This window comes from Leptodactylus fuscus, chromosome 1 (genome assembly GCF_031893055.1).
Source record: "Leptodactylus fuscus isolate aLepFus1 chromosome 1, aLepFus1.hap2, whole genome shotgun sequence".
Taxonomy (NCBI): Eukaryota; Metazoa; Chordata; class Amphibia; order Anura; family Leptodactylidae; genus Leptodactylus; species Leptodactylus fuscus.
Window position 1 is genome coordinate 27,754,835 of NC_134265.1, and position 17,194 is coordinate 27,772,028.

The window sequence follows — 17,194 nt, forward strand, 5'->3', positions numbered from 1 at the left end:
GCTCTAGGATTGGCCTGTCAGTAGTAGAAGTGTTATGGGGTGAGGTTTTACCCCATAACTGTACCGACTTCTGAGTTTTGCAAAATATATTGATCGGGAAACTGATACCCTCTTAATATTTCAAGTGGCATATTAGTATATTGGTAGCCTGGGCTTTGCCAGCATGCATGGGCTGAGGTATGATCCCTCAGTACTTTAAAGCCCCGTTGACATGGGGAGCGGAAGGGCGGGGAGCTGCGTCACTCTTGGGCCAAAATCCACCTGCCACGACTGTTGCGGCTTCCAACAGTCGCGGCTTTTTCCTCCGGGGTAGGCTCAAATGAATGGGCCGACTCCGGAGGTTGCTGCCTCAATGAGCCGCAGAATCCGCCTGAAGAAAGAGCAGCTCGCATGTTGCCGCTAGCGGAAAAAAGATCGCGAGCGGTCTCCATAGACCACCATTGTGAGGGGGCGGATTATGACGTGGATTCCGCGCCATAATCCACCCCCTTTGTTTCCGTGTGAACGGCCCCTATACTTGAGTCATATTTACTATCCAACCTATCCTGGGCATTGCTGCCTGTCTTGTGTGTAGTTAATGGATCCCATAACCCTGCCCGATACAATATTCATAAATGAATAAATAGTGACATTGTCTCTTCCAGATATTTCAGTATTGATAACCTATCCGTACTACGGCAAGCTTGGGCATAACCAGTAGTTTTTTGTGGGGTGCGGTTCGTCCCCATTACTGTTCCAGTGTCGCAGTTTAGTATTGGGGACATGTCGGTATTCTTCTTGGCATTTCATTACTAATAACACTGATTTATAGACAGACCTGAAAATTATACCCAGTATAGACAACCCTTAAAGCGCAAGTACATTTTCAGACAACTTCTGATTTTCTGGCAGTATTTGTCAGTAATAAATGTTGTAATTTATAAATTTTGTCTCCTTTCTGTGAAATCCTGCGTTGTTCACTTTTCCCTTGTTTTCGTACTGAGAACTGTTCCTGCCTCTCACTGAATGTTACTGTGTTTGGTGTACGAGGCTGTGTAATATGTAGAGAAAAAAGGGGGGGGGGGGTCACTAGAGATGAGCGAACACTGTTCGGAACAGCCGTTCCGAACAGCACGCTCCCATAGAAATGAATGGAAGCGGCCGGCACGTGGGGGGGGGGGGGGGTTAAGCGGCCGGCTGCCGGCAAAGTCTGCGTGCCAGGTGCTTCCATTCATTTCTATGGGAGCGTGCTGTTCGGATCGGCTGATCCCAACAGTGTTCGCTCATCTCTAGGGGTCACTTCAATCAATTAAGATCGGACATTATAAAACGTAGAATCTTGCTTTTGGTGTCATATGAAAGATTCTGTCTACACAGTAACATTCAGTGAGAGGTGGGAGCAGCTCTCAATACAGGAGAAGAATAAAGTGATGGAGGATTTCACAGAAAGGAGGCAACATTTGTTAATAAAGCATATTACAAAGTGGATTAATGACACAAATTCTGCCAGAAATCAAATGTTGTCAGAATATTTAATTACACTGTAAGATAGATGATGATATACATGTATACTCTATACGTTTGGTTGTTAGTGCCCTTCCCCCACACCATTTGATAACCTGTAGAAAGCGAGGGGCATTAGGCAAAGACAAGACCCCTCGGTGCACGGTCCTGAGCACTTCCATGTATCCAGCAGCACTATCCCATATCTTATCTATGGATTATCCTTCGTATTGACTGGTTTTCGCTCTCTAAAATCAGGACACATCTGCATTCACTGCTTCGCTGTGCTGTCTAATGGGTAGCTGTGGCCGCCCAATGTCCTTCTATCCCATCATTTGCTCAGGATGCTTATCCTCCTCTCCTCCATGCTTTACACTGCAGCTGTAATTGTTGTATTTGCTTAGATTTACATTCCCACTCGCCTGGTGGTTATGTCTAGCGTTTACAGTCACCTATGGATGATTTTTATCTTCTAGCCTGCATGGTCATCCTGTATAGATTCGGGTTGAGCGTGCCAGGGCTCAGTGGGCGGAGGGATCAGGCTCGCCCTGTGCTGATGTAGCAGTGCTGTGCCGATCAATGAGACAATAAAGTCACTCTGTTAATTAATGTTGTAATTTAGAGCCTGAGCTGCCGGTGAGCAGCCATGTTTAATAAAGCTTCTATCCTCGGGGCATGCGACGACCAGCGCGTATAGTACCAGAGGTGGGGTTTGTAAGCAAGGACAGAGCTCCACCTAGTGTCAGCAGGTCACAACTGCACCAGAGTATTGCATCTTCTTGCTGAATCTTCTCCACCTTATATGAACAACCCTGCATTTGTCCATGAATGGTTTATGATGTTCTGCAGATTTGGGCTCTTTGGAAATAATTGTCATGTTTTTTCTCCTCCCTATAGAACGGTAACAAGGATGGCGCCCTCGACATGCTTGGCACAGAGATTTGGGCAGCGAGCACATTCGATTCTATAAGGTAAGATCAATGTTCTGCCCTCTTATCCTAACTTATTGTCTGCTTTGTTTTCAATTTTTTACTTTAAGGGTATTGACCATAGATTGGAGATTTTACTACCCCCAATTCCTACTACACTGATAAAAGGTTTCCCTTTAGGGCAGGGGTCAGGAACCTATGGCTCGCGAGACAGATGTGGCTCTTTTGATGCCTGCATATGGTTCACAGACAGGGGCATATCTACCAGGCCGCGGGCCCCACAAGCACTATTATACTCTGAAAAGACCCCGGAGTATAATAATTGTTCATGAGTCCATAAGTGGAGCATAATACTGTGTACAGGGGCCACTATGGGGGATAATACTGTGTGCAGGGGCCATTATGGGATATAATACTGTGTACTGGGGCCACTATGGGGCATAATACTGTGTGCCGGGGCCACTATGGGGCATAATACTGTGTGCAGGGGCCACTATGGGGCATAATACTGTGTGCAGGGGCCACTATGGGGCATAATACTGTGTGCAGGGCCACTATGGGGGATAATACTGTGTGCAGGGGCCATTATGGGATATAATACTGTGTACTGGGGCCAATATGGGGCATAATACTGTGTGCCGGGGCCACTATGGGGCATAATACTGTGTGCAGGGGCCACTATGGGGCATAATACTGTGTGCAGGGGCCACTATGGCGGATAATACTGTGTGCAGGGGCCACTATGGGGCATAATACTGTGTGCAGGGGCCACTATGGGGCATAATACTGTGTGCAGGGGCCACTATGGGGCATAATACTGTGTGCAGGGGCCACTATGGGGCATAATACTGTGTGCAGGGGCCACTATGGGACATAATACTGTGTGCAGGGGCCACTATGGGGCATAATAGTGTGTGCAGGGGCCACTATGGGGGATAATACTGTGTGTGCAGGGGCCACTATGGGGCATAATACTGTGTGCAGGGGCCACTATGGGGCATAATACTGTGTGTGCAGGGGCCACTATGGGACATAATACTCTGTGCAGGGGCCACTATGGGGCATAATAGTGTGTGCAGGGGCCACTATGGGACATAATACTGTGTGTGTGCAGGGGCCACTATGGGGCATAATACTGTGTGCAGGGGCCACTATGGTACATAATACTGTGTGCAGGGGCCACTATGGGGCATAATACTGTGTGTGCGCAGGGGCCACTATGGGACATAATACTGTGTGCAGGGGCCACTATGGGGCATAATACTGTGTGCAGGGGCCACTATGGGGCATAATACTGTGTGCAGGGGCCACTATGGGGCATAATACTGTGCGCAGGGGCCACTATGGGGAATAATACTGTGTATGTAGGGGTCAGTGATCAGTGGGATCCTTGTATGTAAACATTATCGGTGGTTATGCCTCATAGACTTCAATGGACTATAGTTTGTACAGCGACAGGTGATCTGTGAGGGTCCGACTCCTAAAAGACTCCCCTTTCCCCCAGAAACTTAATAACCCTTTAATTGCTGTAATATGGATTAGAGTTCAATATAAATGTGAATTGTTTTCTTCTCTTCTTCTTTTTAGTGGGGCGACATGGGACTTACAGCCAGAAAAGCTGGATTTTACCCAGTTTCATCGGAAGCTCCGCAACCCCCCAAAACATCCCCTCCCTCAGATAGATAGAGAAGGGTAAGTGTTTTGGCTTATTTCTTAACCACTTCAGTACCAGGCCAATTTGTGCTCCAGGACCAGACACATTTTCGGTTTATTTTGTTTGTGCAGTTTTGAGAGCTGTAACGTTTTTCTCGTATGTCTCAGTCAACTAATTTTTGCGTCTTTTTTCGGGGACACATAGGGCTTTATTTTTATGTTTTTTTTTTTTATTTTCGAAATGTGTTTTAATTTTTTTTTTTATATCCGGGAAAAATATAAACAAAATAGGAGGGAAATTGTGTCTGGTTTTCACTTTTCGTGTTTTTTTTATTTTTCTTTTATTTAATAAAACAGTGTCACTGAAAAATTTTATAAAAGTTTTTCCTCTCCGTTACAGTAATTTTTATTTTGTATGGTGTTGTCGGGGGTGGGGCTATAACCTTTAATACTTGTATTTTATTGCTGTATTATTTTACTTATCTTTAAATTATTTTATTTAAATTTTTTTAAAACTTTTTTTTTTATATATATATATATATATATATATATATATATATATATATATATATATATATATATATATTTTTTTTTTTTTCCCAGATTGTGTCCCCATAAGGTTATAAGAGACCTTTGGGGACATCTGATCACTTTTTTTTTTTGTATTATAGGCTGATTTCCCCTGCAACTCGGACTGCTACATTTAGCCCCAGTTGCAGGAGGAATCCAGCCTCCTGCACGCTGTATACACAGTATACAGAGCTGATCTGGGTCCTGTAGGTCCCAGCAGCTCTTGTAAGACACTGATCCCGGTGGATCACGTGACCGCCGGGTTCAGAGGGTGGCCGCATCTTGGCGGCGCCCATAGCCGTGTATACAGCGCTCATTGAGCGCTGTATACACAGCAATCGAGAAGGTAGGGATGGGAATAAACCTTCCCTGCCATCTCTCTGGGAGCTCCGGCTGAAGTTACAGCTGGCTCCCAGTACCAGCAGCTGCACGATCTCGTGTAGCTGCTGTGTTCTGATTGGACGTACCGTTACGTCCTGTCAGAACAAGGCAACCACTATCCGGACGTTTATAGTCTATGGGCGGTCTGGAAGTGGTTAAAGGTCATTTTAAAGAGGTTTGGAAACTTGGTTATGCCATAAATGTATCCTACCCCTTCTCCTATGTTTAGACTGAATGGAGGTGACCGTTCCTTCTTGGCCCCCTCTGTTTTTTTCTGGGTTATGGAAAGACCACAGGACCCCCTATTATTACATGTGTCCTCTGGGTTTATTCCCTGCTTTGGTGTCCCCAGTTTTTAGTTAATGGAAAGACCCGATATTCGTTCCTCCTGTCCCTTGCTGCTATACGACTGATTCATCTTATGTTTTTTCAGATTTGGTAAAGGAAAATGTGAAGATGGAGGCGACGAGATCAACCTGAATGACATAGAGAAAGTCCTACCCACATGGCAGGTAAGGTCTCCTGACATAGAGGATACTTCCTTTGGACTTGTTCCTCTGTTGTACCTCTTGGAAGTGTGTGAGTATATTGACCGCTGGGTGATACCACTTTCTTGGATTTTCCTCGACGTAGTCTGACACTGTCCTGTCCGTGCTGACAATGAGACAGTGCAGGGACACATCCTATTGATTAGGGAAAGAGTAATACATTTCCAGAAGGAACAACAGAGGAAAAGCACAAAGCAAAGTTGTAAGAAATGACGACATAGAATAGTTATTTCATATAGTGACTAAAGCAGATATGTCAGGAGAGCGATCCGTCCTCTGAAACTTGGCGTTCTGTGTTATGTGTACCCTGGACCGTGATTAAAGGGGTTTCCAAGCTAAATAATTGATGAGCTGTCCTGGAGAGGGCTCATTAGTTAACGATTGTCAAGGCTTCAACACCCAGGCCCCCGACCAAGCTGCTGTAAGATCGGGCTGCGGTGCCTTGAGGATCTTGAGGCGTCTGCAGGTTCTTCGCTACTTACCAAGCACAGCGGCATACAGTGGCTGTGTTTGGTATCGGCAATCAGGCCATGTGACCCATCAATGAGACGCCATATGGTCTGTGAAACAGAAGCGGGGATCAGAGAGGGTCACTACTGCTTCAAACAGCTGATCCACGTGGGTCCCGGGTGTCGACTACCCCACAAATCTATAATTGATGACTGATCCTAACAATGGGTCATCAATTAAAAAGTCCTGGACAACCCCTTTAAGTACCTAGATCAGCACTCCTCAGTGCTGGGGTGACGTGGCCATCTTGCTTACTCTCTTACTCCTATGGAAACATAAACCATACATTGTGGGGGAAAAAAAAGTTCAGACTGAGACCCCCGATGTCCCTGCGGTGTCCATCATGTAACAGATTCTGCGCCCCGATCTCAAGTGGCGCGGTCAGAAAACTCAGAGGCTGAACACTGACTAGAGCCATCACTTCCACAGCATTGGTCCACCCCCACCCCAGAGACCCTAAGAGTGCATGGCGTACCCCCCCCCCCCCCCCCCCCGAGACACTGCAGACTATTGTCCTGACCCCTACAGCTTTTTTCTGTGGTGTTTAGCGCCATCTGGTGGATACTTCAGAAATGGTTACTTTTTTGGACTGCAGTGGCTGGTATGGGATACATGCGATTCCTGTAATACAAGTACATTAGGGAATTGTTTTGTATTTATTTCCTCATGTGCAGAGTTATTATTATGTATGCCAATATATTTCGCAGATGGGCGCAAGGCTTCATCACCAGTCACATTCTTGCGCCTGGGTTCACCGCTGAAGACTGGCCCATATCGGCCACAGTGGCAATATGGGCACAAAAAGCGAAGACCCTGGGCACGTGAATGAGACAGACCTAGATCTCCATTGTGAGGGGGCGGATTTTGAGGTCTTAGGCTCCAACTCATGACACAAGGACTTTTTTCCTCCTCTTCCCATCTTCTTGTTGTCCATGCCTTGTCTATAACCGTGTATGTTTTCCTGGTGTCAGCATTGGGGGAGGGGGGGTTGAGGCGACTGTCAGCGCTCGTCCTACGCACATCCAGGGTCCTGTTATCCGGGTCCAGCTCTCATCTCGTCTGTCAGCAGCGCAGCTAGAAAATTATATCATTGCTTTCCAGCAGCTCTAAAGATAGCAGAGTCGCACATCCCTGTCATTTAGTGCAGACCATGGAGGACGCGCGCGCTCAGGCAGGTCCCTGGTGTCACCTCCTCTCATCAGCCTGCAAATAAATTCTAGAATCTTCTATCTCTCTTTGTCCACATAGACCAGTAGGATTCATGAAAGTGATCAGATTGGACCATACCCTTACAGACATCATCTCATTGCCATACTGTTTGTAGGTGTCACATTCCCTCACGCTTTGAAACTGTTTGTGTCAGTCTTCACTGCGTTTGTGGAATTGCGTTCATAAATCAAACAGATACGGATGAGCAATTCTAGGTTATACACAGGTCGAGGAGCGCTGTCGTCGGAACTGAATTGGAATGGAGAGCTGTGGTGGGTTATTTACGTAGTATAAATCCCTATTCTGTCCATAGGCCTGACACTGCTTGTATCCCCTCCGTACATGTGCTCATTGGCCCCGGCCGCACAAGATTATTTCAATATGGCTGCCAGACTTGTGATGCTGCTTATCTATAGGAAACAGTACAATTGGTAATGTAACTCCTAACCTTTGGGGGCGCTGGTTCTCATTGAGGAGATCCAGCCTATGGAGGCAGTCCGACAGGCAATGATCCATGGGAAAAATATGCAAACCAGATGTAATAGTGCCTCTCTAGTGCCACCTATAGGTAACTACCTGGTAAGTCGGTGTCCAACCTGCAAAAGAACCCTGAAAGGTGTCTAAGCTGAGTCAGAGACCCCTCTTAAATTTAGCTGTTTTGGGGATAATTGTCGTATCCTTGTGAGAGATGTTGGGGGGCCAATGGTTATAACACAGACCGATGGTAAGTGTCCGTCTATTATTAGGCTTTGTGGTCAGAGTGAAAATTGGAGGGTTCAATTTTTTTTATTTTTTATATAGATAGTAACATGGAAAATTAAATATTGTCAAAAATTCCAAACACATAAAAAAATTGGTTAAAAATTGTCCTATTTTTGATACATTCCCATTAAACATAGCAGTTAATGTACTGGGGCCCATATTGCAGAACTTACCAGTACATTTTATTCCCGCCTGGACACTAGGAGGCGCCAATAGACCGTCTGCGGCTCCTATTTTCCAGCTGGCATGAAGCGGTGAATTATGCACAGAGGAAGCAACAGAGTTCTGTAATCTCACATTTTCCACGTTGCAAGGTCCGCTATTTTTGGCTCGTAACACGTAACAGCAAAGCTACATCTACACTGTAAACAGAGTTCAAGTGTCCGAACAACAAGCGTCCCAAGCCAGAAAATCGCAGACATCTTGGCACCAGCATTGCTCGGGTATTGTCCCAGAGATCATATGATCACCGAGGAGTCACAACCAGTTCTGTTATGACCGGGCCATAAAGTAACGAGGGCGCTGGAGGGTCTCCTGTAACAAAGTGTGACCGAGTGATGACTGCCGCCACGCCAATCAGTTTTAATGGGCATTTCGCTGAACCCTTAATCTGTTCTAGGCCTGGCAGGGGATTACTTACTCTAATGAACAAACATTTCCTTCCTAAAATATACAGTTCCCTAGAACATGGAAGCCCTGGACCCATGACTAGCTGTTTGTGAACTTTTCTTTTTCTGAGAAAGCTGGGTCATTACTTTCCCAAACTTCCAAATAGTGCTTAGTAAGTAAGTGGCAGGTCCTCTGCTCCTGTCGGCGGCCGGGCCCTTGCCCTCTGCTCCTGTCGGCGGCCGGGTCCTTGCCCTCTGCTCCTGTCGGCGGCCGGGTCCTTGCCCTCTGCTCCTGTCGGCGGCCGGGCCCTTGCCCTCTGCTCCTGTCGGCGGCCGGGCCTTTGCCCTCTGCTCCTGTCGGCGGCCGGGCCCTTGCCCTCTGCTCCTGTCGGCGGCCGGGCCCTTGCCCTCTGCTCCTGTCGGCGGCCGGGCCCTTGCCCTCTGCTCCTGTCGGCGGCCGGGCCCTTGCCCTCTGCTCCTGTCGGCGGCCGGGCCCTTGCCCTCTGCTCCTGTCGGCGGCCGGGCCCTTGCCCTCTGCTCCTGTCGGCGGCCGGGTCCTTGCCCTCTGCTCCTCTTCAGACACATTTACTATTTGGAAAATGGTAAAATTGGGTAACACTGTGGAGAATGTAACCCTTGGTTTTCACCCAGCTTTCCCAGGGACAGATATAACAAAGTAAAAGGGATCTGTCATCTCTCCTGACATGTCTCATATTTCCCTTTAAAATAACAATTCTGAAACCTATTTTCCTACAATTGTGTGTGCCGATCCTCCGATTCCTCCCAGGTATATGTCAGTAAATGGATTTCATCATTCTCTTGGTCAAAGGGGCGTATCCCTTGCACTGTCAGCAGTCATGCGAGACTTATTGAAAATTCCAAGAAGTCAATATATTCCTACATTTCCAGGAGGAATAACAGAGGGATGACACATGTATAATCAAAATATATACTCATGGCGTGAAGAGGACCTCGAGTGAGACGGGACCTTTACCATACGTAATTTTGCATTCATGGGTGTAAAGAGTTAAACAGGAAAAACCGAACTTTTTTTTTTTCTTTTTTCCGTAATTGAACTGAAATGTAAATATTCCGGATGTATTTCTTGAAGACTGCGAGACTGTTTGGTGAAGGTTCATCCAGGCTCCTGTTGTAAGATCAACATTACAGACCTAAGATGACCCCGGGAAGAGGTCTGAGGAGCGAGCCCAGGAAAATCTAAGATGTACAAGCGCTGTGTATTTCTCTCCAGGAATCGCAGTGAGATCTCCAGTAACTCGCACAGGATACTTTTCCTGGGAGCTGTGATGTTCTTCCAAGCTATATATGATATATGGCCGGTGTCCCCGTATACTGCCTGTTGAACAATAAGGGACATTTACTTAAAGGGACACTGAGCCAAAAAAAATTAGCCACTTCCTCCTTACATTGTCCATGGCAAACACGAAGGTGGAGTAGGTTTCTGTTACAGCAAGCTGTCCCCCCAACCAGAGACTAAGCACCAGGCTCCGTTTACACACTTGCTTGAAGGGGACTGACCCTCTAGGCAAATAACTTGCCCCAGCTTTATTCCTCTCTCAGCTGTGTCTGTCTGACAGGCACAGTGCCCTGCATCTCATAGTGGCAGTAATAGGTACTGCATTTACTTGAATGGGACTGAGCTGTACAAACGCAGCTTCCTGGGAGACTATCTCATCAGTTTTACAACCCCTGGAAAACCCATTTATACCATCGGATTACATTGGAGGTAGAGCTGGATGAACTGAAGCTTAAATTCCTTTTATCCGGTATCTGATAATCCAACATGAGTTAGTTTTCATGAGAAAGCTGCGATATACAATATACATCATGCGCTCCCTTGTATATTGCATTTATACATGGTTTATACGACTGTGTTGTTCTACCAGGTGATGTCTCCACTGGGATGTCAGCACCTCGGATAGATCTTAGACCCAGCTCTTCAGTTTTCTCTATGGGCTGACAGCAGTGGAAGTGACCCATGATTGACATGTATTGTGTGTTCAATGTATCAGTAGACAGGAAACACTTCTTCTAACCTCTAAAGACGCTAAAGTGAGCGAGATGTTTACTCAAGGCTTCATTACATTTCAGCAGATCAAGACACTGCAGTCAGCGTAGCTAAGAAGGACTTGGGAGGCTCTGACCTCATTATTACTGGGTGAACATGGAGCTATTCTACTTTCTGGACCACTCATATTCAGCAGTCAGCATCTTGTTTTCTTAAATAGCAAATTCAAGCTACTTCCCATAATACTGCTTCTATATTACTACTATAATACTGCTCCTATGTACAAGAATATAACTACTATAATACTTCTCTTATGTACAAGAATATAACTACTATAATACTGCTCCTATGTACAAGAATATAACTACTATAATACTGCCCCCTATGTACAAGAATATAACTACTATAATACTGCTCCTATGTACAAGAATATAACTACTATAATACTGCTCCTATGTACAAGAATATAACTACTATAATACTACCTCCTATGTACAAGAATATAACTACTATTATACTGCTCCTATGTACAAGAATATAACTACTATAATACTGCTCCTATGTACAAGAATATAACTACTATAATACTGCTCCTATGTACAAGAATATAACTACTATAATACTGCTCCTATGTACAAGAATATAACTACTATAATACTACTCCTATGTACAAGAATATAACTACTATAATACTGCTCCTATGTACAAGAATATAACTACTATAATACTGCCCCCTATGTACAAGAATATAACTACTATAATACTGCTCCTATGTACAAGAATATAACTACTATAATACTGCTCCTATGTACAAGAATATAACTACTATGATACTACCTCCTATGTACAAGAATATAACTACTATTATACTGCTCCTATGTACAAGAATATAACTACTATAATACTGCTCCTATGTACAAGAATATAACTACTATAATACTACCTCCTATGTACAAGAATATAACTACTATTATACTGCTCCTATGTACAAGAATATAACTACTATAATACTGCTCCTATGTACAAGAATATAACTACTATTATACTGCTCCTATGTACAAGAATATAACTACTATAATACTGCTCCTATGTACAAGAATATAACTACTATAATACTGCTCCTATGTACAAGAATATAACTACTATAATACTGCCCCCTATGTACAAGAATATAACTACTATAATACTGCTCCTATGTACAAGAATATAACTACTATAATACTGCTCCTATGTACAAGAATATAACTACTATAATACTACCTCCTATGTACAAGAATATAACTACTATTATACTGCTCCTATGTACAAGAATATAACTACTATAATACTGCTCCTATGTACAAGAATATAACTACTATAATACTACCTCCTATGTACAAGAATATAACTACTATTATACTGCTCCTATGTACAAGAATATAACTACTATAATACTGCTCCTATGTACAAGAATATAACTACTATAATACTACCTCCTATGTACAAGAATATAACTACTATTATACTGCTCCTATGTACAAGAATATAACTACTATAATACTGCTCCTATGTACAAGAATATAACTACTATAATACTACCTCCTATGTACAAGAATATAACTACTATTATACTGCTCCTATGTACAAGAATATAACTACTATAATACTGCTCCTATGTACAAGAATATAACTACTATAATACTACCTCCTATGTACAAGACTATAACTACTATAATACTACCCCCTATGTACAAGAATATATAACTACTATAATACTACCTCCTATGTATAAGAATATAACTACTATAATACTACTCCTATGTACAAGAATATAACTACTATAATACTACTCCTATGTACAAGAATATAACTACTATAATACTGCCCCCTATATACAAGAATATAACTACTATAATACTGCTCCTATGTACAAGAATATAACTACTATAATACTGCCCCCTATATACAAGAATATAACTACTATAATACTACTCCTATGTACAAGAATATAACTACTATAATACTGCCCCCTATATACAAGAATATAACTACTATAATGCTTCCTGTTATGTACATGATCAGATTCTGAGTATATTTTTGTGATATTATATTTTGGTATTGTATTGGTACAGTTTATCTTTTATTCTGGATGCTATAGGCGCCCCGCGCTCTAATAATGGTACATTCCTGCTTCCTGCGCGCCAGGATGACTTATACACTTTATAGTTACAGTATACTTCCCCGTCCAGGGTTTAATTCTGTCTCCATTCAGTAAAGTCCGTCTCCTTAATGTGTGTTATTGTTTCTTTTTCCCAGACTATTGCGCGCTCGTCCTCATTCAGCTCCCTATCTACCAGATTCTTCAGGCTTCCCATTGTCGCTGGCGCCCAGAGACCCCTCTTACCCCCTCCCCTCTATGTTTGTGTCTATGGGAAATAAATCCAGAGTTTTATCTATCCTGAGAAACCTTTATTTTTCCAATTCAATCAAACACTCCGAGCCGGCCAGAGGAAATAATGCAGCGGAGCATTTCCTGCTTCTTAAGAGTGCTAGGAAAGTCCTCGCAGTCCCCTCGCATCGTTTCCGCTCCGCTTTATTAATAGTCACAATGTAAGAGACTGGGATCTCTTTACACCGCCAGCTTCCTGTCTGCTGCCGCCAGGTAAAAGGTTTAATATAGAACGTGACCTAGTGAATGTGAGAGCAGCAGATAGACAGACAGCTCCCTGCATCTTGTATGGGCAGTCATTTAATCCCGAGTGGGCTGCCTGTGGAACGTGCCCGTAGGCAGCACTAAATGGGCACAACCGTATCTGCATTGGACTGCATGCTTTACTTCACCTAGTCCACTAAAGAGATTGTTCCAACTTTAGGAGGTATCTCTATCTATGGAGTAGGGCATGACCTCATGAGTGACCGCTCAGACTCCACTAGAGCAGCTCTTTGCTTACTGATCCTGCTGCTCCATAAGGGCGGGGGGCTGGACCACCATTCTCAAATCAGTATGAGTCTAATCCATCAGACCCCCACCAATCATGAAGTTCTCCCCCTACTCCAGGGATTGGCAGATTTCGACTCTCCAGCGCCTGTGGAACTGCAACACCCAGAATACTGCATTCACTTTTTTGGGTTCCTCCAAGAAGAGCAGCGCAAGTATGCATGCTGGGACTTGTAGTCTCACACCAGCTGGAGTAACAAAGGTTGCTGCTCTCCCTATCGATAGTGGAAATTAGTTCTAATTTGCATGAATCCTATAAGGACGTACACAGACATCATAGACCCTATAGCCCAGGCAGCCAGAGATGGGCTACAATTATTAGGAGCCAATATTTAAGGGTGCCGTACTCCACCCTAGGATTAATATAATGCCCTTTATATTGGTAACCTGTCCCTCCTATCTTTTGGGGGTCTGACACTCTGAACTGCTGCTGATCAGCTGCTTGTTTAAACCACTTTAAAGGCATGTTTACAAATCGGTCCTTTTCAAGTGAATGGGGCTGAGCTGCAATACCATGCCCAGCCACTGTACAACATATGGCGCTGTGCTAGGTAAGCAGAGCAGAGGCCAGCATGCTGCAGCCCCCTTTCATCAGCTGATCGGTGAGGGGTTTGGGTGTTGGAACCCCACCAATTTGATAGAAGAAAAACAAGAAATATCCCGGAAAACTTAAATAATATATGTGTGTGTGTATATATATGTATCCATAATGTGTATGTTAACACCACATAGATATATTAGAGATATTTGTCTTTAAAAAAAAAATATATATATATATATATATATATATATATATATATATATAATATTTGTATCCCTTGACCTGTCTCCGTCCCCGTTCCTTCGCCTTGTCTCAGAAGTCAGGAATTTCTGGCCACTTCAGACCATTTGCCAAATTCCACTATTTGGAACAATTAATAAAAGACCTGAGAAATCTGCTTTGTTATCCTTCCTCGCCGCCGCGTACGTGATGAGGCGCAGGTATTTATGAATGACTCTCTACTCCACCGACTCTACACCACCAAACAATGTGACACGGTATGACTTTTAGCCGGCGAGGCAGCGCGTGGCGAGGAAGCTTGCTCTAGGACGGCGAACAATACTGGGGTCAGCAGTGTGAAACTCCCTTGTCCACCCTCTTCCTGCTATTGTCAGGCCACTGTGCGGGTCTATCATGTGAGAGAGTTCACTCAGTGCTGGACGTCTCAGTGACAGGTGCTGAAATGCTAATGTGGCAGTGTATACCTCCCTAAAATTATATTCACCTGCTTAATAGAAATGCTCCAGTTGCATAAACTTTCAACACTGCCGACTCCTGAGGTCTCCATTGTAAAGATTCTGTCCTCTGTATAATCACTATTCTAGTATGGTCTCTGCACTGTAGCAGCTTGTGGCTGGTATTCTCATGACCCCAAATTACTAAGACCACTTCATCACCTCCACCATTCTTTGTGTCTTCTAATAGCTGTTGCTCCACTTATTCCAGCACAGTTAGAATTTTTTCTGTAGCCCCCTCTGTTCCCCAGCTATCAGTGCACTTCATTTTGGTTCCTGATATGCTAACTAGACTCCCTAATGTCAAGTGGGTGGAGTTGGAACAGGGCAAGGTTGTCAATGAGTCTGCCATCCTATTGTCTATAATGGGGTCCGTCAGTGTCCGGGCACAGAAAGTCGACCTCTCCAACACCAATGTGAACGTAGCCTTGCGTGTCCAGTTCTGGTGAGAAGTTGTCAGATCTAGAATATGGGAAATCACACCTCTACTGTTAAAGGGATCCTATCATTGGATAACTTTTTTTTCTCCCTAACACATAGGATAGCCTTAAGAAAGGCTATTCTTCTACCTTAAGATGTCTTCTCTGTGCCGCCGTTCAGTAGAAATCCCGGTTTTCTTCAGTATGCAAATGAGTTCTCTAGCAGCACTGGGGGCGGGCTCCAGTGCTGCAAGAGAACTCTCCAGCGATGCCTCCATCATCTTCTGGAACGCCCTCTCCCTGAGTCTTCTTCCATCCTGGGATTCAATCTTCTACACTCACCGGCCACTTTATTAGGTACACCTGTCCAACTGCTCGTTAACACTTAATTTCTAATCAGCCAATCACATGGCGGCAACTCAGTGCATTTAGGCATGTAGACATGGTCAAGACAATCTCCTGCAGTTCAAACTGAGCATCAGTATGGGGAAGAAAGGTGATTTGAGTGCCTTTGAACGTGGCATGGTTGTTGGTGCCAGAAGGGCTGGTCTGAGTATTTCAGAAACTGCTGATCTACTGGGATTTTCACGCACAACCATCTCTAGGGTTTACAGAGAATGGTCCGAAAAAGAAAAAACATCCAGTGAGCGGCAGTTCTGTGGGCGGAAATGCGTTGTTGATGCCAGAGGTCAGAGGAGAATGGCCAGACTGGTTCGAGCTGATAGAAAGGCAACAGTGACTCAAATAGCCACCCGTTACAACCAAGGTAGCCAGAAGAGCATCTCTGAACGCCGCACAGTACGTCCAACTTTGAGGCAGATGGGCTACAGCAGCAGAAGACCTCACCGGATGCCACTCCTTTCAGCTAAGAACAGGAAACTGAGGCTACAATTTGCACAAGCTCATCGAAATTGGACAATTGAAGACTGGAAAAACGTTGCCTGGTCTGATGAGTCTCGATTTCTGCTGCGACATTCGGATGGTAGGGTCAGAATTTGGCGTCAACAACATGAAAGCATGGATCCATCCTGCCTTGTATCAACGGTTCAGGCTGGTGGTGGTGGTGTCATGGTGTGGGGAATATTTTCTTGGCACTCTTTGGGCCCCTTGGTACCAATTGAGCATCGTTGCAACGCCAAAGCCTACCTGAGTATTGTTGCTGACCATGTCCATCCCTTTATGACCACAATGTACCCAACATCTGATGGCTACTTTCAGCAGGATAATGCAATGCCATGTCATAAAGCTGGAATCATCTCAGACTGGTTTCTAGAAAATGACAATGAGTTCACTGTACTCCAATGGCCTCCACAGTCACCAGATCTCAATCCAATAGAGCATCTTTGGGATGTGGTGGAACGGGAGATTCGCATCATGGATGTGCAGCCGACAAATCTGCGGCAACTGTGTGATGCCATCATGTCAATATGGACCAAAATCTCTGAGGAATGCTTCCAGCACCTTGTTGTATCTATGCCACGAAGAATTGAGGCAGTTCTGAAGGCAAAAGGGGGTCCAACCCGTTACTAGCATGGTGTACCTAATAAAGTGGCCGTTGAATGTAGGCCTCAGGCAGAGCCGACTGCGCATGCCCGGGCCACAAAAAAATGGCCGCTTACACTGTAAGCTGGTGTAAGCGGCCATTTTCTTGTGGCACCTGGCATGCGCAGTCGGCTCGGCTGATACTGTACAGCTCTGACAGGATTTCTGAGTGACACCCCTTGCCTGCTCCTGTCTGTCACCACCCACTGGACACTAGGGAGTCTAGTTAACTTATCAGGCACCAAAACTAACTGCACTGATTGTTCGGGAACGGTGGGGGTTAGAGAAAAAAATCCAACT

General features: G+C 44.6%; 1 protein-coding gene across 1 annotated transcript in view; it reads left to right on the forward strand.

The window, feature by feature from the left end:
- The window catches only part of CTIF (cap binding complex dependent translation initiation factor), a 145,485-nt gene that overhangs the window by 37,819 nt on the left and 90,472 nt on the right, over positions 1-17,194 (forward strand). Inside the window, exons 5-7 of the mRNA XM_075269003.1 lie at positions 2,380-2,453; positions 3,999-4,103; positions 5,449-5,527. Of these exons, the coding sequence (XP_075125104.1) occupies positions 2,380-2,453; positions 3,999-4,103; positions 5,449-5,527 (258 nt within the window). The remainder of the gene's footprint in view (positions 1-2,379; positions 2,454-3,998; positions 4,104-5,448; positions 5,528-17,194) is intronic.